The following is a 27,437-nucleotide window of genomic DNA, read 5'->3' as shown; positions in this document are numbered from 1 at the left end:
GTACTTTTCTCTGTTTTTTGTTTTGCCTTATTTTTCATGGTGTGGTCAATTTTTTTTTTTTTTTTTTTTGGATTATGATTTCTGATGAGTTTAGTTTAGTTTATTATTATTCCATCGTAAAAAAACAAAATGACTTGAAAAATTATTCCAACTTAAAGTTGTTATCTCTTTGAATTCTGTACACATACACAAAAGATTACGTTATATATAATAAAAACAAAACTCATTTAGAAAATTATTGACAATATTGAGCATATGGCCTTGTTATCTTCATATATTAAAACGAAACATTGTTTTGAAATAGACATAATACCTAAAGCACGATAGGTTGTTCTTCACTGTCGATACCGATAACCTAATATGTGCCAAAACCTTTTTTGTTTTTTCTTTGAAGTTGAAAATTCTCATATTTACATTTTCATTCGTATCGTATATGAAACGGATCTTTTTAATTGAAGATTTCACTCTTCATACTTTTTTTTATATTTGCTTAAGCATGATGTGTTGAGCCTTGTAGTTGTAATGAAATCTCGACATTCTTTATTGTAATCATGTCTGAATTATTGCACATAAAGTTTTTACCATTTTCGTGAAGTGTCTTCAACCTCTCATGTCTCGTCGAAATGGTCGATTTGGGATTACTTACAAACAAATTTTAAAGAGTTTTTCGTATGCTATTGAGATCAAAGCAATACATGTAATTCAGAAATCCTTTCCATCGTTTAATTACTTCACAAGTAGTGTTTAATGTGTTTGCCTTCTCAAACTTTAAACCTCTAGCAGGTACTTTCTGAAGATTGTTCTAGAAATTCTTCGAAAGTAAGCAACTACTTTTCTTCAAACCAAAAGTGTGGTATGATGAATAGTGATCTCTATATGTGGTAAACATTTTTCATATACAACCTATTTTTAGCAATAAAAACATTATTTTCAAATGTGTTAAAACTATATATATATATGAGCTGCTTCGGATAGAAATCGACCTTATGCAAATTAATATCAATACATCTGGTTGAAAAAATCTCTACGGAAAGTCTGTAACTGTTTAAAAAATTGAGTTGTTATAAGAACCCTACAAAACAGACCAAAATTTATCTTTAATTTCGTATTTGAATGTTCCAAAATCAACAAAAATCTTATACATGTACATGTATACGTGCACTTGCATAAGGTCGATTTCTATCCGACGCAGCTCATATATAAACAAGTCTAAATTGAAAACAACGTTCAAACCTATGATTGCGTTGGACAAAAACCACAATTTTTATACGTGTGCATGCAAAACAAATTTCTTGGTAGAGGGGTCTAAATACAGCACAAACAACATTTTCCAAAAGACCAAAAAAGTGAAAAAGTATATTTTAACAAAACGCATTGGACAAGCAGGTCGAACAACGGATGTTCTTAAACGCAGCTGACTGCCATGGCGATTGCCAAATAAACGGATCATCAAATGTAACAAAATGGATCTTAATTATTAATTTAATACAAAACAGAAAACAATAAACTTGCGGAAAAGATGGTATACCGCAAAAATGAGGCGCAAAAATTTGTACACCATATCCGGATTTCGACAATTAATGTCTCTTTAGTGATGTTAGGAATCGAAACGGTATTTGGAAGGCCATATAATTTACCTCAATTAAGGATAGACTTTGAATTTTAAAGAGTCGAATAGGATGAACGGATTATATAAACCCGAAGGCAAATATAATACAAGCCCAAACGAAAACATATAAACAAGTCTAAATTGAAAACAACGTTCAAACCTATGATTCCGTTGGATAAAAACCGCAATTTTTATACGTGTGCATGCAAAACAAATTTCTTGGTAGAGGGGTCTAAATACAGCACAAACAACATTTTTCAAAAGACCAAAAAAGTGAAAAAGTATATTTTAACAAAACGCATTTGACTAGCAGGTAGAACAACGGATGTTCTTAAACCTTGCTTAGTGCCATGGCGATTGCCAAATAAACGGATCACCAGATGTAACAAAATGGATCTTAATTATTAATTTAATACAAAACAGAAAAAAATAAACTAGCGGAAAAGATTGTATACCGCAAACATGAGGTGCAAACATTTGTACACCATATCCGGATTTCGACAATTAATGTCTCTTCAGTGATGTTAGGAATCGAAACGGTATTTGGAAGGCCATATAATTTACCTCAATTTAGGTAGCAATAAACAGTTAGGAAAAAATGTTAAAATTTTCCCTCATAAATTTTACCATCCCCTTTTCATTGCCTTCTTGCAATATTAAGCTTACTGTTTGTGTCATATATGTGCATATGTATGTAATCAGAATCTTCCATAGATTTCATATCCAGTCTATAAAATGGTTAAATATAATTTCTTTTTGGTGTATCCATGGCAACAATCTGCATTCTTTTGTTATAAAATATAGCAAAAAGGGGGGAAAAGATGTCACATATTTTCCCAAAATTTGACCAAAAGTAGAATTTCAATCACTTCAAGTAATACCTTTTCTGAAAGTGTTTACATATATCTTTCAATAAATCCAATGAAAATCATATGTCTTTCGTCTCATTTTTTTGTAAAATTGCGTCAAAAACTTCGTGTAGAAAAAAAGTGTTTGTAAACATTACATTAATTTCTGGACCGATGACCGGTCTAGCTATGAAAATACGGAGAGTCAAACAGAAAATAGCCAATAAAACATGTAAAAAATAATCTTGATGTTCTTATAAACCACCTTTGAAGGCTAAATTAGTACTCAGCTGTCTAAAAATGAATTTTATTACACAATAACTTTCATATTTGAAAAATCCACCGGGGCCAAAATGCGAAACCAAACTCTTAACTGTGTATTGCTACCTTAATAGTAAATATTTTCTTCAAATTCTCCCTTTTAACTAATTTTCTGTGTTCTGCTAGCTAAAACGAGTAAAATGGCCTTTTATTTTTGAAAATTGGTTGAGTAATGAATATTTTATGAAGGTTAGCAGTTGACACTGAAACGCGACAAAAACTGATTTAAAGAAAGGTGCCAAGTCAAAGTGTAAAATCTTTTTTCTACCTCAATTTTTGGCAAAATCTTAAAAACTATACCTCTTTTGTCAGTTTTTTAATGTTGAAAATCTTTATAAGACCTCTGATGATGCAAAATTGTACAAAATTTAACAATTTCAAGCATGAAAATGTTAATCTTTATGTTTAATGTATACCAAAGACTTGATTAAAAAACTTGGTAATGGGGAATCAATTTCTTACAGCTGAATCAACTATACATTTAATATTTGTCAAAATGTAACATGAAATCTTGATAAAAATAATAATTTGATATATTCGCAAGAAAAAATACAAAACATTCAATACTTAGGCTACTACATACTGCACAATCCTTCAGAAGCAAGGGTTAAGCAAATAGAGTACACTTATAAGCCTTGTGTCAAAATGTCTAAGTTTGGTTGCTAAGGACTGTAAACAATAAAATTGACATATATTGTCATTCTTAAACACTTAATCCTCTCAGAAGTTGATTTAGAATCTAAATATATATAGATTTGTGGTATGAAAAGTCTTAAATTATACAATTCTGAGCTTGGTAAGTATGCCATAAGGTAGCAATAAACAGTTAGGAAAAAATGTTAAAATTTTCCCTCATAAATTTTACCATCCCCTTTTCATTGCCTTCTTGCAATATTAAGCTTACTGTTTGTGTCATATATGTGCATATGTATGTAATCAGAATCTTCCATAGATTTCATATCCAGTCTATAAAATGGTTAAATATAATTTCTTTTTGGTGTATCCATGGCAACAATCTGCATTCTTTTGTTATAAAATATAGCAAAAAGGGGGGAAAAGATGTCACATATTTTCCCAAAATTTGACCAAAAGTAGAATTTCAATCACTTCAAGTAATACCTTTTCTGAAAGTGTTTACATATATCTTTCAATAAATCCAATGAAAATCATATGTCTTTCGTCTCATTTTTTTGTAAAATTGCGTCAAAAACTTCGTGTAGAAAAAAAGTGTTTGTAAACATTACATTAATTTCTGGACCGATGACCGGTCTAGCTATGAAAATACGGAGAGTCAAACAGAAAATAGCCAATAAAACATGTAAAAAATAATCTTGATGTTCTTATAAACCACCTTTGAAGGCTAAATTAGTACTCAGCTGTCTAAAAATGAATTTTATTACACAATAACTTTCATATTTGAAAAATCCACCGGGGCCAAAATGCGAAACCAAACTCTTAACTGTGTATTGCTACCTTAATAGTAAATATTTTCTTCAAATTCTCCCTTTTAACTAATTTTCTGTGTTCTGCTAGCTAAAACGAGTAAAATGGCCTTTTATTTTTGAAAATTGGTTGAGTAATGAATATTTTATGAAGGTTAGCAGTTGACACTGAAACGCGACAAAAACTGATTTAAAGAAAGGTGCCAAGTCAAAGTGTAAAATCTTTTTTCTACCTCAATTTTTGGCAAAATCTTAAAAACTATACCTCTTTTGTCAGTTTTTTAATGTTGAAAATCTTTATAAGACCTCTGATGATGCAAAATTGTACAAAATTTAACAATTTCAAGCATGAAAATGTTAATCTTTATGTTTAATGTATACCAAAGACTTGATTAAAAAACTTGGTAATGGGGAATCAATTTCTTACAGCTGAATCAACTATACATTTAATATTTGTCAAAATGTAACATGAAATCTTGATAAAAATAATAATTTGATATATTCGCAAGAAAAAATACAAAACATTCAATACTTAGGCTACTACATACTGCACAATCCTTCAGAAGCAAGGGTTAAGCAAATAGAGTACACTTATAAGCCTTGTGTCAAAATGTCTAAGTTTGGTTGCTAAGGACTGTAAACAATAAAATTGACATATATTGTCATTCTTAAACACTTAATCCTCTCAGAAGTTGATTTAGAATCTAAATATATATAGATTTGTGGTATGAAAAGTCTTAAATTATACAATTCTGAGCTTGGTAAGTATGCCATAAGGTAGCAATAAACAGTTAGGAAAAAATGTTAAAATTTTCCCTCATAAATTTTACCATCCCCTTTTCATTGCCTTCTTGCAATATTAAGCTTACTGTTTGTGTCATATATGTGCATATGTATGTAATCAGAATCTTCCATAGATTTCATATCCAGTCTATAAAATGGTTAAATATAATTTCTTTTTGGTGTATCCATGGCAACAATCTGCATTCTTTTGTTATAAAATATAGCAAAAAGGGGGGAAAAGATGTCACATATTTTCCCAAAATTTGACCAAAAGTAGAATTTCAATCACTTCAAGTAATACCTTTTCTGAAAGTGTTTACATATATCTTTCAATAAATCCAATGAAAATCATATGTCTTTCGTCTCATTTTTTTGTAAAATTGCGTCAAAAACTTCGTGTAGAAAAAAAGTGTTTGTAAACATTACATTAATTTCTGGACCGATGACCGGTCTAGCTATGAAAATACGGAGAGTCAAACAGAAAATAGCCAATAAAACATGTAAAAAATAATCTTGATGTTCTTATAAACCACCTTTGAAGGCTAAATTAGTACTCAGCTGTCTAAAAATGAATTTTATTACACAATAACTTTCATATTTGAAAAATCCACCGGGGCCAAAATGCGAAACCAAACTCTTAACTGTGTATTGCTACCTTAATAGTAAATATTTTCTTCAAATTCTCCCTTTTAACTAATTTTCTGTGTTCTGCTAGCTAAAACGAGTAAAATGGCCTTTTATTTTTGAAAATTGGTTGAGTAATGAATATTTTATGAAGGTTAGCAGTTGACACTGAAACGCGACAAAAACTGATTTAAAGAAAGGTGCCAAGTCAAAGTGTAAAATCTTTTTTCTACCTCAATTTTTGGCAAAATCTTAAAAACTATACCTCTTTTGTCAGTTTTTTAATGTTGAAAATCTTTATAAGACCTCTGATGATGCAAAATTGTACAAAATTTAACAATTTCAAGCATGAAAATGTTAATCTTTATGTTTAATGTATACCAAAGACTTGATTAAAAAACTTGGTAATGGGGAATCAATTTCTTACAGCTGAATCAACTATACATTTAATATTTGTCAAAATGTAACATGAAATCTTGATAAAAATAATAATTTGATATATTCGCAAGAAAAAATACAAAACATTCAATACTTAGGCTACTACATACTGCACAATCCTTCAGAAGCAAGGGTTAAGCAAATAGAGTACACTTATAAGCCTTGTGTCAAAATGTCTAAGTTTGGTTGCTAAGGACTGTAAACAATAAAATTGACATATATTGTCATTCTTAAACACTTAATCCTCTCAGAAGTTGATTTAGAATCTAAATATATATAGATTTGTGGTATGAAAAGTCTTAAATTATACAATTCTGAGCTTGGTAAGTATGCCATAAGGTAGCAATAAACAGTTAGGAAAAAATGTTAAAATTTTCCCTCATAAATTTTACCATCCCCTTTTCATTGCCTTCTTGCAATATTAAGCTTACTGTTTGTGTCATATATGTGCATATGTATGTAATCAGAATCTTCCATAGATTTCATATCCAGTCTATAAAATGGTTAAATATAATTTCTTTTTGGTGTATCCATGGCAACAATCTGCATTCTTTTGTTATAAAATATAGCAAAAAGGGGGGAAAAGATGTCACATATTTTCCCAAAATTTGACCAAAAGTAGAATTTCAATCACTTCAAGTAATACCTTTTCTGAAAGTGTTTACATATATCTTTCAATAAATCCAATGAAAATCATATGTCTTTCGTCTCATTTTTTTGTAAAATTGCGTCAAAAACTTCGTGTAGAAAAAAAGTGTTTGTAAACATTACATTAATTTCTGGACCGATGACCGGTCTAGCTATGAAAATACGGAGAGTCAAACAGAAAATAGCCAATAAAACATGTAAAAAATAATCTTGATGTTCTTATAAACCACCTTTGAAGGCTAAATTAGTACTCAGCTGTCTAAAAATGAATTTTATTACACAATAACTTTCATATTTGAAAAATCCACCGGGGCCAAAATGCGAAACCAAACTCTTAACTGTGTATTGCTACCTTAATAGTAAATATTTTCTTCAAATTCTCCCTTTTAACTAATTTTCTGTGTTCTGCTAGCTAAAACGAGTAAAATGGCCTTTTATTTTTGAAAATTGGTTGAGTAATGAATATTTTATGAAGGTTAGCAGTTGACACTGAAACGCGACAAAAACTGATTTAAAGAAAGGTGCCAAGTCAAAGTGTAAAATTTTTTTTCTACCTCAATTTTTGGCAAAATCTTAAAAACTATACCTCTTTTGTCAGTTTTTTAATGTTGAAAATCTTTATAAGACCTCTGATGATGCAAAATTGTACAAAATTTAACAATTTCAAGCATGAAAATGTTAATCTTTATGTTTAATGTATACCAAAGACTTGATTAAAAAACTTGGTAATGGGGAATCAATTTCTTACAGCTGAATCAACTATACATTTAATATTTGTCAAAATGTAACATGAAATCTTGATAAAAATAATAATTTGATATATTCGCAAGAAAAAATACAAAACATTCAATACTTAGGCTACTACATACTGCACAATCCTTCAGAAGCAAGGGTTAAGCAAATAGAGTACACTTATAAGCCTTGTGTCAAAATGTCTAAGTTTGGTTGCTAAGGACTGTAAACAATAAAATTGACATATATTGTCATTCTTAAACACTTAATCCTCTCAGAAGTTGATTTAGAATCTAAATATATATAGATTTGTGGTATGAAAAGTCTTAAATTATACAATTCTGAGCTTGGTAAGTATGCCATAAGGTAGCAATAAACAGTTAGGAAAAAATGTTAAAATTTTCCCTCATAAATTTTACCATCCCCTTTTCATTGCCTTCTTGCAATATTAAGCTTACTGTTTGTGTCATATATGTGCATATGTATGTAATCAGAATCTTCCATAGATTTCATATCCAGTCTATAAAATGGTTAAATATAATTTCTTTTTGGTGTATCCATGGCAACAATCTGCATTCTTTTGTTATAAAATATAGCAAAAAGGGGGGAAAAGATGTCACATATTTTCCCAAAATTTGACCAAAAGTAGAATTTCAATCACTTCAAGTAATACCTTTTCTGAAAGTGTTTACATATATCTTTCAATAAATCCAATGAAAATCATATGTCTTTCGTCTCATTTTTTTGTAAAATTGCGTCAAAAACTTCGTGTAGAAAAAAAGTGTTTGTAAACATTACATTAATTTCTGGACCGATGACCGGTCTAGCTATGAAAATACGGAGAGTCAAACAGAAAATAGCCAATAAAACATGTAAAAAATAATCTTGATGTTCTTATAAACCACCTTTGAAGGCTAAATTAGTACTCAGCTGTCTAAAAATGAATTTTATTACACAATAACTTTCATATTTGAAAAATCCACCGGGGCCAAAATGCGAAACCAAACTCTTAACTGTGTATTGCTACCTTAATAGTAAATATTTTCTTCAAATTCTCCCTTTTAACTAATTTTCTGTGTTCTGCTAGCTAAAACGAGTAAAATGGCCTTTTATTTTTGAAAATTGGTTGAGTAATGAATATTTTATGAAGGTTAGCAGTTGACACTGAAACGCGACAAAAACTGATTTAAAGAAAGGTGCCAAGTCAAAGTGTAAAATCTTTTTTCTACCTCAATTTTTGGCAAAATCTTAAAAACTATACCTCTTTTGTCAGTTTTTTAATGTTGAAAATCTTTATAAGACCTCTGATGATGCAAAATTGTACAAAATTTAACAATTTCAAGCATGAAAATGTTAATCTTTATGTTTAATGTATACCAAAGACTTGATTAAAAAACTTGGTAATGGGGAATCAATTTCTTACAGCTGAATCAACTATACATTTAATATTTGTCAAAATGTAACATGAAATCTTGATAAAAATAATAATTTGATATATTCGCAAGAAAAAATACAAAACATTCAATACTTAGGCTACTACATACTGCACAATCCTTCAGAAGCAAGGGTTAAGCAAATAGAGTACACTTATAAGCCTTGTGTCAAAATGTCTAAGTTTGGTTGCTAAGGACTGTAAACAATAAAATTGACATATATTGTCATTCTTAAACACTTAATCCTCTCAGAAGTTGATTTAGAATCTAAATATATATAGATTTGTGGTATGAAAAGTCTTAAATTATACAATTCTGAGCTTGGTAAGTATGCCATAAGGTAGCAATAAACAGTTAGGAAAAAATGTTAAAATTTTCCCTCATAAATTTTACCATCCCCTTTTCATTGCCTTCTTGCAATATTAAGCTTACTGTTTGTGTCATATATGTGCATATGTATGTAATCAGAATCTTCCATAGATTTCATATCCAGTCTATAAAATGGTTAAATATAATTTCTTTTTGGTGTATCCATGGCAACAATCTGCATTCTTTTGTTATAAAATATAGCAAAAAGGGGGGAAAAGATGTCACATATTTTCCCAAAATTTGACCAAAAGTAGAATTTCAATCACTTCAAGTAATACCTTTTCTGAAAGTGTTTACATATATCTTTCAATAAATCCAATGAAAATCATATGTCTTTCGTCTCATTTTTTTGTAAAATTGCGTCAAAAACTTCGTGTAGAAAAAAAGTGTTTGTAAACATTACATTAATTTCTGGACCGATGACCGGTCTAGCTATGAAAATACGGAGAGTCAAACAGAAAATAGCCAATAAAACATGTAAAAAATAATCTTGATGTTCTTATAAACCACCTTTGAAGGCTAAATTAGTACTCAGCTGTCTAAAAATGAATTTTATTACACAATAACTTTCATATTTGAAAAATCCACCGGGGCCAAAATGCGAAACCAAACTCTTAACTGTGTATTGCTACCTTAGGATAGACTCTTGAAATTTAAAGAGTCGAAATAGGATGAACGGATTATATAAACCCGAAGGCAAATATAATACAAGCCCAAACGAAAAAATATAAACAAGTCTAAATTGAAAACAACGTTCAAACCTATGATTGCGTTGGATAAAAACCGCAATTTTTATACGTTTGCATGCAAAACAAATTTCTTGGTAGAGGGGTCTAAATACAGCACAAACAACATTTTCCAAAAGACCAAAAAAGTGAAAAAGTATATTTTAACAAAACGCATTTGACTAGCAGGTAGAACAACGGATGTTCTTAAACCCTGCTGAGTGCCATGGCGATTGCCAAATAAACGGATCACCAGATGTAATAAAATATTTAATTAATAATTTAATACCAAATTGAAAAAATAAACTTGCGGTATACCGCAAACATGAGGTGCAAACATTTGTACACCATATCCGGATTTCGACAATTAATGTCTCTTCAGTGATGTTAGGAATCGAAACGGTATACATTGCATAAATATTTAAATATATATATAAATATATAAAACGTTTAGATATTAGTCAACGATCTTTAAGAGTTTTTTAGGCTTTTGGTTTTAAGGAAAACCAGTACAGGTGGCTCAGAGAAGATCTTGGATAGTTTATCATGTTTTTCGATTTCTTTTCAATTTTCGCGGGTAAGATGTGATAACTTGTAAAATTTGGGATGGTAAGTTGGCACAAACAGCACTCGTTTGTTGACCTTTTTCTTTATATTGTAAAATTTCATCTCGGCTGATTTTGTTAGCACGAGAGAAACCTCTATCAATGTCCGTTTTATTCGGATGGCCTGGCTCAAAGGAAAAAGATATTGATGTTTGTCTGTGGGCATGCAATACAGATATGTAAATATGATTCCATCCTTCACTTGCGTAGCGGTGTCAAGAAATGTGATCTTAGAGTCAGATATTTCAAAAGTGAAATTTGTTGAAGAATGGGCATCGTTGGCATGTTGAATGAACACACTGAGTTCTTGTTCAGTATTATCCCACTTCATGTCAATATCGTCGATGAATCGGAGCCAAGAGAGAGGTTGATAAAGGGAAGAATTGAGAATTTGCTGTTCTAACTATCCCATAAAAATATTGGCATCAGACGGGGCCATCTTTGTTTCCATTAACCTGGAGATAGCGTTCACCGTTGAATGTAAAGTTATTGCATTTCAATACAAAAGTTAGAAGCTGGACTAAACATTATGTTGGTGGGTGTAAGGTGCTGCAAGAGTACCAGACTTCCCTATAGGCTTCAATGCCATCGTCAATCGACTGAATGTTACCATCATAGACCACAACACTGCTAGGTCATGGGAGGACAGACTCACTCGGGAAAGATTTTGGATAAGAAAATTAAAAACTTTGGCGTCAAATGGGATAAAAGAAAGGTGTAGTTCTAATCGCGCAGTGCTTTTCATTTTGGGTTATTGTATTACTATGCAGTCTCTGTTGTAATTCCTTTACCTTCGTCAACTCTGAAATTCTATAATTATTCCAGTTTAAATCGCACGGTGTCATTCATTTGAGATGTATAAATACGCAATTACTTAACTTTCGTCAAAATTTAAAATTTGAAATTTAAAAATTATACCAGTTTGAAATCGAACAGTTCTATTCAATTGGGATGTATAAATACGCAGCCTCTGTTACTTTAATTACTTTACCTTCGTCAAATTTGAAAATTTAGTATTATACCAGTTCAAATCGGTCCGCACTATTCATTGTTATATACCTATTCTTTCGAAGAATCAACCTGGACGATACCAAGTTTCAATGAAATATGCTTCAAGGCATAAAATAATGACATGTGTAAGGTCATTATTTTCCCTGGTTAAAATGAAAACTTTGATTTACTTAAACATTTTTAAAATTAGTTTGATAGCTATCGTGTGTTGTTGCCAATTGGGTGTTTACTTTTTAATATTCCATCTTTGATAGGTTTAAGGCAGAAACAATCCTTTCCTCCATTTATTAGACTACAATACCAAAAATCGTCGTTGACGCACATTTTAACTTTCAAGACAAATAATGTGAAGGTTTGTTAATTTATCGCTACGTTATAGATAATGTATATTCTTAGAATATAGCAAAGTGCTCTCGACCAATGAAATTGTAGGATTTAATGCCTCTTAATTGTGAAAAATGAATGTAAACCATGTTCTTAGTAAGGGATTATCCTATTATTTGGGTCTATTTACAGTTCAAAACAAAAAGTTTCTATAAATGAGATACAACTGCCCCGGAGCACATTTATCAGATTGAAAGGATTTATCACACAGTGATTGAAATTGACTAAAAGTTGAATTGTGAAACAAACAAAAAACTCAAAATAAGTTGAAGTTTACTGCAGTAAAATTGGTACCGTGAATGTTATGAAAATATTAATAACTTCAAATTACTAATAATTAAACAATATCAAAGCAATGCAAAAAAATAAAAAAATAACCTAAATCTTTAGCTATCCAAAACTTTGATTACTGGATCAGCGGTTGGGAAGAATAGTTATTTCCAATATTCTGATAAAATTAAAAAAAACAGGAATTTAATTTAAGTTTTGGACATATTAAAACTTTTAAAGGTATTTTATTTGAACATTTCCCTGACATAATGAATTAGTATTTGATGTAAAAAGCCGGAACAAAATATTGGCTGTGAAATAAAATTTAGTTGTAACTCAAATGTGTTATTTGATTTAAACTGTGAATAAAAAAAGGATAGTTCCTCACTAAAATATAACATGATTTACATTCATACTCACAATCAGAAAACATATACAAATCCTACCTTTTCCGTGTACTGTTGTGTCACCTTATATCTATAACGCCTTTTTTTTTAATATTTTCCAAATGACAAGAAAGTCCTTACATCACTAAAACTAATCCATAAATGAAATGCCGAAAAAGGAAGTCATGCATCAATTATAAACATTGCACTGACAATGAAACTAATTCTTGAATACAACCAATCAAGAGATCATTTGAGCCTTGAGCACTTTACAATATTCTAAGTTTGTAAGAGAATGATAATCCCTTACTTCATGATAAGTACGAGCGTTAGCGAGTACTTAATCATGAAGAAAGGGATTATCATTCTCTTACATATACTAAGGTTTTTCTTGTCGTAGAACACACCGAGGGGTGTCAGGATTGATTAAATGAAAGACCGACCGTAGGGAGGTCTTTCTTTGGGCAATCCTGACACCTCGATGTGTGTTCTACGACAAGAAAAACCTTAAAATATGCATTATCTGACTTATATACCGTCAAAATAATATTGTTTTTTATAAAGATTTGCAAAATTTAGCATCCTATTTTACCAACCACACTAAAGTGGGATATTCCTTTCTAATGCGTTCAGGTTTTAATACGCCCTACGGGTCATTTAGAATGTGAAATAAAACTCACCAATTAATCTAGATATAAACCTTAGAAATTATTATCCATACACAATAAAAATATTACTGTAACTGGATGAAGTAAGACACAAATGAATTGTTACCATCTGATAACGGTGTATGAAAAATACAAGACACTTTGTAAGTAATTTTTTGTACCAACTTAGTTTATGGAAAGGGGGAGGTGCTATAAAAATTTGTCATGACATTTTATCGCGGAAAAGTAATTATTTTTTCAACAATTTTAATTGAATCGAATGAAATATTCAGAATGATTTTCTTTTGAATAGCAATACATTTTTTTAACAGATAATCAGGATATAATTATATACCCTCCCCCCACCCGACCTCATTGTGAGATACTTGAATGTTATTCAATAGAATATAAGAATATTTTATTAGTTAATCATTTAATAGAGTAAAAGGTATACATAAATGTAAAAAAGTTAAGAACTGACAAGAAGGGGCACGAAATCGTGATATATGTACATGTTACACGAAAACGAATATCAATACATGTAGGTCACACTATGATTTCCTATTCTGTGTGTATCGTCCTAAACATGCATGAAATATTTGCCACTGGACGTTAAGTAACCATCAATCAATCAACCTATTCAGTGTGGATCAATAAGATTTTCAAAATCTTGCACACGAATATGTTAAATCTGGCTTTATTTTAAAGTGTTATGAAAGTTTTACATTAAAATTCATCTCGCATATATAATAATGTCACTGTATTGTAGCGATAAATTAACAAAACTTCACATTATTTGTTTCTAAAATTAGAATTCGGGCAATGACGATTTTTTTACACCTATCATAGATTGAACTTTAAAAAATAAATTCCCAAATCGGCAACAGAAACTATCAGACGAATATAATTTGAAGTAAATTAAAGTTTGCATTTTTATCAAGGAAAATAATGACCTCACACAGGTCATTATTTTATGCCTTAGAGCATATTTCATTGAAACATGGTATCGTCCGGGTAGATTCTTCGTATATGTAAGAGAATGATAATCCCTTTCTTCATGATTAAGTACGAGCGTTAGCGAGTACTTATCATGAAGTAAGGGATTATCATTCTCTTACAAACTTAGAATATTGTAAAGTGCGCAAGGCTCAAATGATCTCTTGATTGGTTGTATTCAAGGAATTAGTGTCTTTGTCATTGCAATGTTTATAATTGATGCATGACTTCCTTTTTCGGCATTTCATTATGGATTAGTTTTAGTGATGTAAGGACATTCTTATAATTTGGGAAATATTAAAAAAAAAAATGCGTAATAGACATTAGGTGACAACAGTCCAAAGAAAAGGTAGGAATTGTATATGTTTCCTGATTGTGAGTATGAATGTATATCATGTAATATTTTAGTGAGGAATTATCCTTTTTTTATTTACAGTTTAAATAAATAACTATATTTGAGTTACAACTAATTTTATTTTCACAGCCAATATTTTGGTCCGGCTTCTTAAATCAAATACTATTTCATTATAGCAGGGGAATGTTCAAATAAAATGCCTATAAAAGTTTTAAATATATTCAAAACTTAAATTAAATTCCTTTTTATTTTTATTTTAACGGAATATCGGAAATAACTATTCTTCCCAACCGCTAGTCCAGTTATCAGAGTTTTGGAAAGATTTAGGTTGTTTTTGATTTTAAAACTTTTTTTTTCTTTTTTTGCATTGCTTTGATATTGTTTAATTTTTTAGTAATTTAAAGTTATTAATATTTTCATAATAACATTAAAGGTACCAGTTTTACTGCACCAGTAGACTTCAACTTATTTTGATTTTTTTGTTTCACAATTCAACTTTTAGTCATTTTCAATCACTGCGTGATAAATCCTTTCAATCTGATAAATGTGCTTCGGGGGCAGTTGTAACTCATTTATAGAAACTCTTTGTTTTGAACTGTAAATACCCAAATAATAGGATAACCCCTTACTAAGAACATGGTTTACATTCATTCTTCACAATTAAGAGACATCAAATTCTACAATTTCATTGGTCGAGAGCACTTTGCTATATTCTAAGAAAGAATAACCTATCGTTCTGAAAGAAAATAACTCCATATAGGTATATAAAATAAAGGGACATTATGTGAGATGAATTTAATAATGCAAACTTACATAACACTTTTAAAAACAACCAGATTCAACACATTCGTGTGTAGGATTTTGAAAATCTTGTTGATTCACACTGTATTGGAAATCATACTTTGACCTACATGTATGGATATTCGTTTTTCGGGTTACATGTACATGTATCACGATTTCGTGCCATTTCTTAACTTTTTACGTCTGTATATACCTTTTACTCTATCAAATGACCAAATATTCTTATTTTATATAGAATAACAGTAATCTACTTTATAATGGGGTGGGAGGAGTATAAAATGTAATCCTAATTCTCAGATTAAGAAAAACTGAATTGCCATTCAAAAAAGGAAATAATTCTGAATAGTTCAATTCATTAAAAATTGTTGAAAAAATTATTCTGATTTTCCTCGATAAAAATGTCACGAAAAAAAATACAACATAGCATCCCCCTTTCATTAACGAAGTTGGTACACTAAATTGCTTACAATATAAAAAAAATAAGAAGATGTTGTATGATTGCCAATTAGACAACTCTCCACAAGAGACCAAATGACACAGAAATTAACAACAATGGGTCACCATACGGCCTTCAACAATGAGCAAAGCCCATACCGCATAGTCAGCTATAAAAGGCACCGAAATGACAAATGTAAAACTATTCAAACGAGAAAACTAACGGCCTGATCTATGTACAAATTAATGAACGAAAAACAAATATGATATGCAGCAACAAACGACAACCACTGAATTATAGGCTCCTGACTTGGGACAGGCACATACAGAATGTGGTAGGGTTAAACATGTTAGCGGGCGCCCAAACCCTCCCCTTACCTATGACAGTGTTGTAACAGTACAACATATGAACAAACTATAAAAATCAGTTGAAAAGGGCTTAACTCATCAGATAGATACACAGCAAAAACAAGTAACAAAAACACAGAGTGGACGTGGCAGGGTACTTATACATCCCCATAACAAAACAGCACTAAGTACAGATCTGAGAGTACTAGATATAGATGGTTTACCTTTCAGATCAGTTATTTTGTCTGTCGTAAAGGATGATAATGTTAATTACCATTCCGCCACATCAAATTTTAATTCTATTATACACGTCTAAACATGTGATAGCTTTATGACAGACATTCTACATCGGATAACACGTGGTTATACAGGGCTTACACCATAATATATGTATAACTCGTCTCAAATTTAGCCCAACAATGTTAGATCTTCAAATTTGCGTTAGCAAATTTTTGTTCTTCCCTCAGTGGGAATCAAACTCTTGCTTCTGTGACATCGTGGCAACACCGCCTGCACCGTATCCAGCGCCCTAGAACACTCGACCACAACAGAGCCTCTGTTGTAATTACTTTATCTTCGTCAAATTTAAAATTTGAGTATTATACCAGCTCAAATCGGTCAGTTCTATTTATTAGGAATGTATTTCTACGTAGTCTTTGTCAACTTTCGTCATCTCTGAAATTTTAGAAATGTACCAGTTCATATCGCACACTACTATTTTTGTTTGAAGCATATCTATGCAGTCTCTGTTGTAAATACCTAACCTACGTCATTTTTTAAATTTTAGAATTGTACAAGCGTTGTTCGGTTATAATTGTATAAATTTAAAGATTCTTATAGTTAAATCAGAATAGATTGATATGATTCATTTTACATCATAATCATACTGATGAAGGATATCTGTTATCCGAAATATCTATAAATACCTACATTTAATGTTTCCTTTTTTTAATTTTAGTGTTGTTTTGTGCACTTTTTAGGCGTTTATATAATTTATTTATTGTGTACAGGTATCATTACTCGTAACGATCAGCGCCCTCGAAAGAAAGATCGTTGACTCATATTTAGACGCGTTATATATATACATATATATAAATTTCATTAAATAGTCTTCTTATTTTTTAAAATAGTTTCATGATTACAAACGACGCAGAACGTTTCAGAAATAGTATATTTGCCTGGCTGGATCAACATGTGCAAGCCTTTCGACTTGCAAGAAAAGAAAATATAATATATATAATTATCAAAGCATGTGACCATAACCCTTTCTACCAGCATATAAAGATTAAATAACATATTTAGCGTACACACCTGATCTTGAGTCACCATCTCCAGGAATGTCTCCTTTCCACAGAACATGCGAAATTTGTATATACGCGACGCAAATGCAAATCATCGGCAATAGATACAGTAGTACAATTAACGCTATCTGATAAACTGTCTGCTGCTCCTGGTCTAAACCTGGCTGACACGACATAAGCAAGTCAGAAACATTTTCTGGTACTCGTTCAAATCTCTTCAATCGTAGGAAAATTATATCGGGAAGAGCAACAGATGCGGAGACCATCCATATTACAAATATTATAATTCTTGCTCTCCTGCGTGTACTTTTGAAAGCTAGTGGTCGGCAAATCGCATACCATCGTTCCACAGCAATGGCTGCTAGAGTCAATACTGACACCGAAATCGAAACAGTCTGAAAGACAGAAAAGAAATTATATAATTAAAACTACTTTGTGATTTTCGCAGACGACACTAATATAAAAAGTATTATTTTACATATTTCAGTGGTCATAACACGTTTTTTGTTTTTTATCTTTCATCAGGTACGCTCAGGTTAACAAACAGTTTCGGAGCCATATACATAAAACATTTAAGATAATCAAAATATTGAAAGGGTCTTAACAGACCTTCAAAAATTGTCTACGGTCAACTTAACAGACAGTTAAAACCGTCTTAGTTCCACTAAACAGACAAAAATCTAACGTCAACTACCCCAATGGTTGACTGGGGTTTAGAAATATGTTAATCCCATCGTCTTCCGCCGATCGGAAGTAAATCCCTTGCAAATGAGGGGAGTCCGTTTGGCTGTGCGGGAACTATAAATTCGCAACTACGTTCGGTCAGAATGGGGACATTAAATCCGATGCATCGTGCAGAGAGAGTGTCTCTCTCTTTCACGTTGAGAACCCTTGCAACAACTCTATGAGGGGTTCTTGTGTGGCCTGGGCAAAAGATACAGGGGGACATTCAAAACTCATTAGTCGAGATATTCTGACAACACCATGGCAAAAAACGAAAGACGACGAAAAGACAAAAAAGTCCATAAAACACTAAATCGTCTACGATCAACTTAACAGACAGTCAAAATCGTCTGTGGTCAACTTAACAGACAGTCAAAATCGTCTATGGTCAACATGACAGAGACAAAAATTGACTATAGTCAACTTAACAGACAGTCAAAATCGTCTATGGTCAACTTAACAGACAGTCAAAATCGTCTGTGGTCAACTTAACAGACAGTCAAAATCGTCTATGGTCAACTTAACAGACAGTCAAAAATTGACTATGGTCAACTTAACAGACAGTCAAAATCGTCTATGGTCAACTTAACAGACAGTCAAAATCGTCTATGGTCAACTTAACAGAGTTAAAAATTGTCTATGGTCAACTTGACAGAATCAAAAATTGTCTATATTCAAATTAACAGAATCAAAAATTGTCTATGGTCAACATAACAGACAGTCAAAATCGTCTATGGTCAATTTAACAGACAGTCAAAATCGTTTAAGGTCAAGTTTTGAATTCTACTCGTATATCGAATCCCAGCTAAACATGTAACTTCAACTTCATAGAAATGCAATTTGAGATATATTCGTTGATAAAATGCAGATGAAAAACTGGAAATGAATAAGATTTCCTCAGGACGAAAAAGGCAATATAACTCATATGATGTCTCTTATGTCATCAATCAAGGCATGAGATATATTATGTATAACAAATGGAAGATAATTATCTAGGTTTTTTTCTTCCACTTCTTCTCTAGTAATTGATCTGAAAAACATGTAACTGATTGATAAATGCTTTACCGTTTTTATATTTTCTAGTTAATTGCCAATTCTTTCTATATTAAGGGGGAAATGTTAAATTTATATTTGATGTCATGACTTCGTCTCACAACAAAACACAATAAAGAAATACGAAATGTTTTATCCTTCATTTCACGTTCTTTCTGTGTAGCATACATTACTGATAAATTAGACCAATATTCACATTTTGTATCGAAGTCAGGTAACCGTTTGACTAAGCCTTTTCTGATGACGGTGAAACAAAACGGAAATGATCGTACCAGGAAATCCTCATTTCCCTTGATACTAAAGCTCAATAGAAGTATTGGAATGGATTTAAAGGCATCTGTCACATTAACTTGGTTTTCAGTGAACAATTAAATATTCCATTTTTATAAGATTTAATCTCGGGAGAGTTCAGGAACTTTTGCCTTGGAATAAATTGTTTTTAACAGAGAGGACAGAATATCCGATTCTGTTATGTATATTCAAAACAAAAAAGAAAAATTCTAATGATGAACGGTAATCTAATTCCACAGTTTAATTTTTTTTTCAAATTACTAAAAACATTTATGATGAATCGAACTTATCCACACTAAAAATTTATGATATCTTTGTGATATGATATGCATTAAGATTTATTAGCAGCTATGTTTAAGTGTAGGAAGTATCGAATTTAAATATGAAATGGAACATCATAATGCCTAAAATACTTCATGTAAGACTTTATTTTGAATTTTAAAACCATCAAAATACCAGTTCTAAGGTTTGTGGAACTAAGAATAAACTGATTTGATATTTATCAATTCTACATTCAGAACAAAAGAGCAACATAATATCACAGATTAGATATATGCGAAAGATTGTTGGAAGATTTGGAATAAAAATTTAATCAACAATGTTACATATTCTTATCAGTTTTTGAAAAAAAGGCACGATTGTTTATCTATTTGATTACCTGTAAGATTATTGTATTATATATTTTACATTCTAAATTATTAAATTCCGTGATAACAACAATCTATAATAATTCAATTTTTGCAACAGCCTCACATCTATAATCAAATTTGCAATTGCAATATGTGAATTGTAGCTATTAATATCCTTTCTGGAAATTGACGATTATATGAGTATAATTTGTCAAATGAGAAACTTTTGTATGAATATAACTTCGGATATACGCCAATGAGACAATAACCAAAAATACAATAGAATATACATTTTGGATTCTACAGATACATTTCTACATCAATAATGAATAACATTACTGATTGCAATTGTGGCATTTTTCACGATACTATATATATATATGTAATAATCAAAAAATGAAAATCAAGGGTTAACATTTTACAAATTCAGATAAATCAAAATTTATATGTGCACCTCATATTTGTATAATTGTTGGGTGATTGTAGGATAAATCCGTTTATCTACGTTTGCAGAAGTAACATTCGATAGAAGTCCATTAATCGAATGAGTCGCTAGTATATTGAGAGTATTTTTATTGACATGAAATTTCTATGAACAATCTTTTATTCTAAATTATTAAAAGCATGGAACACAATTATAAATATCATTTTATAATTGTGTTCCTGTACCAAGTCAGGAATATGGCAGTTGTTATCAAATAGTTCGTTTCTATGTATGTTGCATTGGCGTTTGTTTTTGTTGCACTTCAGTGTTTCTGTTGTTCCGTTGTTTTCCTCTTATAGTTGATGTGTTTCCCTCGGTTTTAATTTGTAACCCGGATTTGTTTTCTCTCAATCGATTTATGACTTTTGAACAGCGGTATACTACGGTTGCCTTTATTTATACTGGGGACATACGTCAATGAGACGGCAACCCAACGACTACTGAATAATAATCAAAAGACATTCAGTGACGTCGAGCTCTATCAAAATAATCACGAGTCTAAGCATGTGAACAAACTAATGAGAAACTATGCAACACTTAATTCTCCAAATAATCATTTAGACATGACATAATATGTGGCGGGTTTAAAGCATTTTATAATTGTGTTCCATTCATGTTTGTATTGTTGCATAGTTTTGTATGGTTCAGCGTCACAAGATAATAAGGTTAAATTTAATGCTTAATGTTTTTTCATTACCAGCTTCAAGTAGGAGCAAAAAATTCATTGAATTTAATTTCAAATGTTGGGTATATTAAAACAAACACACGCCTAGAGAGGTAAACATACGGTCTTTAATAATAAAATAATGGTTTTCTGTGGTCATTTTCAACCTTTAAAATGGTCCGAGAAAACCTGAGAATAGAGACCACAGAGACCACAGAATGATCTGCTATGAAAGTCGAATTCCCTATCTGGGTAAATAAATCCATTAGGATATAATTTTGGCTATTGGGGTCCTTTTTTAGTCATATAGCTCATCACGTTTTATGATACTTGTACATGCAAGGACTTTCAATATTTTGGCTTCGGGCGTTCCTGATAAGGGTAAATACAGAAAGCGATTCAGGCGCAACTAATTTATAAAGTGTTATTTTCATGTACTGGGTCGATTCCTTTGCTGGTAGAATTTAATCCATCGAGGGTATCACCAGCTCAATAATCAGTGTTTCGGTACTAACATGATTTGAAGCATACCTTTTTTAAAATTATGTTTCATACATTTCGAAAATAGTATGAAACTAAGGTTCAAACTCCTCCAGGCAAAGTTGACCTTCGAAGGATTTGTCTAATTTTTAAGGTCTTGTTTGGTCATATAGTCCCTTACGTTTTCAAATACCTTTACATCCTTGGTTTTCAATTGTTTGGCTGTGCGTTCTTGATGATGATAAATCCAGAAAACGTTTTAGACGTGACTAATTTGCAAAGTGTTACTAAAAGTGTTATTTAAAACCACCGCTGACGCTGTCACTGTTAAACGAAAGACACATGAACATACTTCTACCATAAAGTGACCGCCTTCAACAAATTGAAGATTATGTCGGAGCTAAAATGTTTTTTTTAGTTATGTTCAATAAAATATGTTCATGAAAGCACCTAACTTTTTTAATGTGACTTAAAAAAGTGCGAAACGATACCGGGATGGAGTGGGTAATCAGACAGACGAATAACATACAACATCCTTACCAGAAGTAAAATAAAACAAGACAAAATAAAACCCTACAAAAAACAGTGCAAAGATGTAGATTAAAAACGTGATGCTGATTTATTATTTTAGAAGGAAAATGCACTATACAACAGTTTGCCCTAAAATATCAAATAAGTTGACGCTAATAATATATTTTTCTTAGTCCGTTGATATAGCCTCATGCTTGGTTTTTATGTCTTCATGTTCTTAATTAAGGTAATATTACGAGTGCAAATATAAGACTTATGAGGAATACGTGTTCTTTATAGTATTCATTAATGTGACTATTTACTTTTATTGTCTATAATATATGAGTATGCTTAATACGCATTATCAGCGTGTGTCTTTCCTTCGCTCATACATTACACAAGAGAGGTTTTTTGTATAATGTAACGAAACATTTACAACACTAAAATCACACGCAATTTATTAATTTGATGACAAAGATTTTTTCACATGTCTTTTATGCGAATAATATAAAAATAAGGAGGTGTGGTATGATTGTCAATGAGGCAACTATCCACCAAAGTTCAAATGAAGCGGATGTAAGCAATTATAGGCAACCGTACGGCCTTCAACAATGAGAAAAACCCATACCGTATAGTCGGCTATAAATAGCTCCGACATTAAAAATATGAAACAATGCAATTGAGAAAACTAACGACCTAATTTATAACAATACAATTTACGAAAAAACATATATGACAGACATGAACCAACGACAACCACTGAACTTCAGGCTCCTGACTTGGAACAGGCACCTATAGAATGTGGCGGGGTTAAACTAATTTACTGTCGCCAAACCCTCTCCTAACCTGGAACAGTGGTGTAACATTACAATATGAGAACAAACAATAAAAATCATTTGAAAAGAGCTTAACTCATCAGATTGATACAAAGCATAAAACATCAAACAAAAGCACAGACCGGACGTGGCAGGGTATTTATCCATCCTTCATCCTTACAACAAAAAAGACACCAAGTACAGATCTGAGAGTACTCGCAGTTACTGACAGCTAGTTCAAAGCCCATAACAACTAATAAAAAAATGCATGCATCTAATACAAAAATATCAATCATTACACATCCAACATCTAATGGATTTAGTGTAAAGACTTCATTAACAGTCAGAGAAAAACATGACCTTGTGCAATGCTAAAATATAGGTATCGACAGATTGTATTACCGTGAAAGTACATATGTGTATAACAATACTATGTAGTATGGTTTTAATTTACTGATTACAAAATCAATAGTTATACCAATAAAACAATATTCAAAGATTTCATTACAGTGTTGAATTGGTAACCTTTTAGAATAAGTTTATTTAAAGGATTGATATGTTTACACGGATCGTATCTAAATTTCCGGGTACGGTTAACAACATCACCGTAAAATTTAGGATGTGCTATTCCGTTTGAAATACGTTTTCTACAGGTACAGCCAAACTTGTAAACCAAATCTTTGTGTCTATTGAAGAATTTAGCAAAGGTTTTAAGTAACTTGTGGTAACGAAATCCCTGACTTAATTTACTAGTAATCATAGATTACGCTCATTGAAATCCTAGCCACTACAGATACGGCCATAGCGAACGAGTTGGGATATATAATACGATGCCAAAGAAACATCACCGTCCAAAAAAGAAAAATTAACAATAGGGAAAGAAAAATCATCCTATTTGTCGTAAATTTTTGTGAAGAGTTTCTGGTGTTATACTGAAATATCTAAATCTAGGAAAGTACAGTTATTGCTTTTATTATTTGATTAATTTATTTATTTAAACTAATCTCCTTTGGGTAAATTTCAGAAGTATATTTAGAGAATTCTTGATTATTTAACGAAAAAATATCATCAAGAAAATGGTAAGTGTTGTTGAATTTATCATTTAAATGGAATTTAGACGATTCTTTGCTGAGTTTGGCCATAAACTGTAATTCATAACAGTATAGGAACAAGTTTTCTATTAAAGGGACACAATTGGTACCCATAGGAATACCTACAACCTCTCGATAAACTTAACTGCAGAAATGTACATAAATGTTGTCAAGGAGAAAATTATGTTTGGTACGTATTTTACAACTAAACCAGGAAAGTACACCATAGAAATTTTGACTGCTCTAATGAAGTATTTTGGTTTTGATGTCACAGTGATAGAAAGTTTAATGTCTTTGATCTCTTACACGTGTTCATGTGCCTGTCTTAAGTCAGGAACCTCGCCAGTGGTTGCAAATAAATAATATGTTATTTTTTTGTCATTTAGGGAATTTTGTATGAACTTTTAATGGAAGAACTTGTTAGTCTCTGTTAAGTTTATTCATAATTTTTCTAGATTTCTAATTTGGCCAAGTCGGGTGATGACTACCCAGCACATGTATAATTGCATGGACATCGTAAGTCTATGCAGTTCATCTTTTCAATATATCGTAAATGATAGTAAATTGTAACTTGTCATACCGTCACACAACTATTTGGTTTAATACACTTCTCTTTACTTGCGAAAACTGTCTGGTTTATTTGCTTAATCGGATAGCCGTGGTTATGGATATTCAAGGGTTTCTCTCTTTATATACTTTCGACGTCTTGAATCCAGTCAACCTGGTTAAACAGAATTTTGCACTAGTAAAGTTATGTCGAATAGTCGAATATCATCCAGCATACCACATCTCCAAAACATTTTCAAAAGCTACTAAAGAAAATTTGTTAATTAGTACCCTAGCTTCAAGAATTTTGTTCGTGGTTTAAAAATATCGTTGTTAGCTAAACCGTTTACTAAGTTTTATCACCTGCAGAACAGATGTATATATCTGATATATGTTAAAGAACATTTATTGGGCGTTACTCTAAACTGATGAATCAAGAGATCAAGTTTAAAAAAGTTTTCTTACAACGGAACAATTTTTGTTTTCTCAATTTAAATTTTGATAGCATTATTTGTATGCTTGATTTCCTGAAATCTCAAAAATTGATCTCGCATTTTTATGTCAATCGTTCAAGAATCGCAATAATAAATGCACACAAAAATTTCTGAATTTACAGCATTTGAATTCCTTACAACAGACTGTCAGTTCCGATTTTACCTGATGAAGGTTATTTTTGAAGACCTGTTACTAACACGAACAGAGATTTAATGTCTTTTCATGTGACAGCGGACGGAATATAATTCAAATGTTAATCTTCTGATGAAATTTTTATCCATTACATTCGATAGACAATTCTGTAAATAAAATAGCGAACTACCAAATATGTATAAAACATTTAACATGTTTCCCACATACAGAAGATTTCCTATTAATATCGTAACCGCCAAGCATAATCTTTATCGAACACAACCACCGTTCTATTGTCTGTCTATTAATTAGAACAAGTCATTTCACATATCGCCAATGGTCAAATAAAATCAAAGTAAAGTAGTTCGGCTATCAAAAATAATCGCTTATACCAAGAATAGAAATTTTACAACGACACTTTGTTTACGTTTTCCTAGACAGGAAATTATTTTTCTTTTGTAAATGTATTTAAGACGGGGCTTAAAACCGTTCATTTTATTGACTTGTTTTGTTTCTGACTGAACTTGAATTTTTAACCTGATTGCTATTTACAATGACTGAGCTGTAACTGTAATAATCGTTTTGATAAGAAGAAAACAATACATTTAGCAGATTTATACTCTAGTCGTTACAAATAAAAGAAAATCCATTGACCCGGGAAAAAGACTTTCTTTATTTCATGTTCAAGTGATTGCAGAAAAAACAAAACTGGAAATTGCAAAATAAAAAAAAAACAAATTACCGCAAATCAAAGGACATGCTTCCACGACCCAAAGCAAAAAGAAGACAAAAAGGTAAATAGTAGTTTACAAAATAGATCACATGAATTTGAAAAACATAGGAGTCCTTCTTAAAACAGATATATTCCAGCAAGTCATGAAAGAAAAGAAAACCAAACACATAGATCATAAAGTAAAATAAACGGATAGTGCATATCTCAGTGATAACGACACGTTCATGATCGCGAGCTCGTGTGCTCAAGAAGGGTTTAGCAAACTGAGAATCAACAATTGAACACAGGCTGAAATCCACTAGCTGTCATCTAATATTTCGTTGTCTTTTGACTAGGGTCTATTATTTTTGCAAAATCTAAAACAGACTTTCATAACACATATGATAAACTGCGATTGTGCGTTTTAGGCTACTTTTTGTAAGATTACATCTGGAATCCTGATTAGGATTAATCTCTGATTTCGATATATAACGGATTTGTTTTTTATAGACTAAAGTTGTTTCTGTAATAACTAGTGTGGTTGTTCCGTCTGGGAATAAAAGTATCCTTTGTCTTATATACTAGATTTGTATAAAACTTTCTCTGAAATTCGTTTATTTTAATTCAAATGGCTTCGCGTGCAATTTCCAAAATTGTTATAGCTGATTTTTCTGACTTATTTCAACTGAAAAAAGCGGATTACGTATTTTTTGATAACTTTATAATGAATGAAAACTAAATGTTTTTTAGTTTCTTGTTACAAACATAAAAAAATAACCAAGGACATGAGAGACATACCGTACACAACCAATGTCACAGCAGTATCCATGAATATTCTTGTTCTAAAAATGCAATATTTGGCTTTCTGATATATAACCATTCCACAAGACGAAGGAAGCTTGTTTGAAGGGGTGGAATATCGATTAAGATCTAGATTATATAACTTTTAGTATATTTTCAATTGATTTGAAACCATAAAAAGCGTAAACATAAGCTGCAAAGCGATAAAAGCTTGAGAAAATACCGTTTAGTTTTTCCAAGTTCATTCTAAATTCTATATTATACCACTACATGACAGCTTTCATTTTAGGAAACATGTACTGTCACGAAATACTTTAATTTTCCTTAAATTTTCTCCAACAGGCTTTTTGCAAACATACTCTTAACAAACAAACATACCGGAGAAATTTGAAAAAAATATTAGAAGCGGGGGAAAAAAATCTTCCAGATTTAATATAAAGATGTAGTTAGTTCTATTCGTAATTAATTTTACTATTTAATATCTAAAACATTCGTACATC

The 27,437-nt window shown here is 31.2% G+C and overlaps 1 protein-coding gene across 1 annotated transcript in view; it reads right to left on the bottom strand.

Moving 5' to 3' along the window:
* LOC127732352 (orexin receptor type 2-like) overlaps positions 1-27,437 on the bottom strand; it is a 66,604-nt gene that overhangs the window by 16,285 nt on the left and 22,882 nt on the right. The window contains exon 2 of the mRNA XM_052241392.1: positions 17,522-17,906. Coding sequence (XP_052097352.1) covers positions 17,522-17,906 — 385 coding nt within the window. The remainder of the gene's footprint in view (positions 1-17,521; positions 17,907-27,437) is intronic.

This window comes from Mytilus californianus, unplaced genomic scaffold (assembly GCF_021869535.1).
Source record: "Mytilus californianus isolate M0D057914Y unplaced genomic scaffold, xbMytCali1.0.p SCAF_1, whole genome shotgun sequence".
NCBI lineage: Eukaryota > Metazoa > Mollusca > Bivalvia > Mytilida > Mytilidae > Mytilus > Mytilus californianus.
The sequence above is the reverse complement of the archived record's forward strand: the minus strand, read 5'-3'. Positions and strand labels throughout refer to the sequence as shown.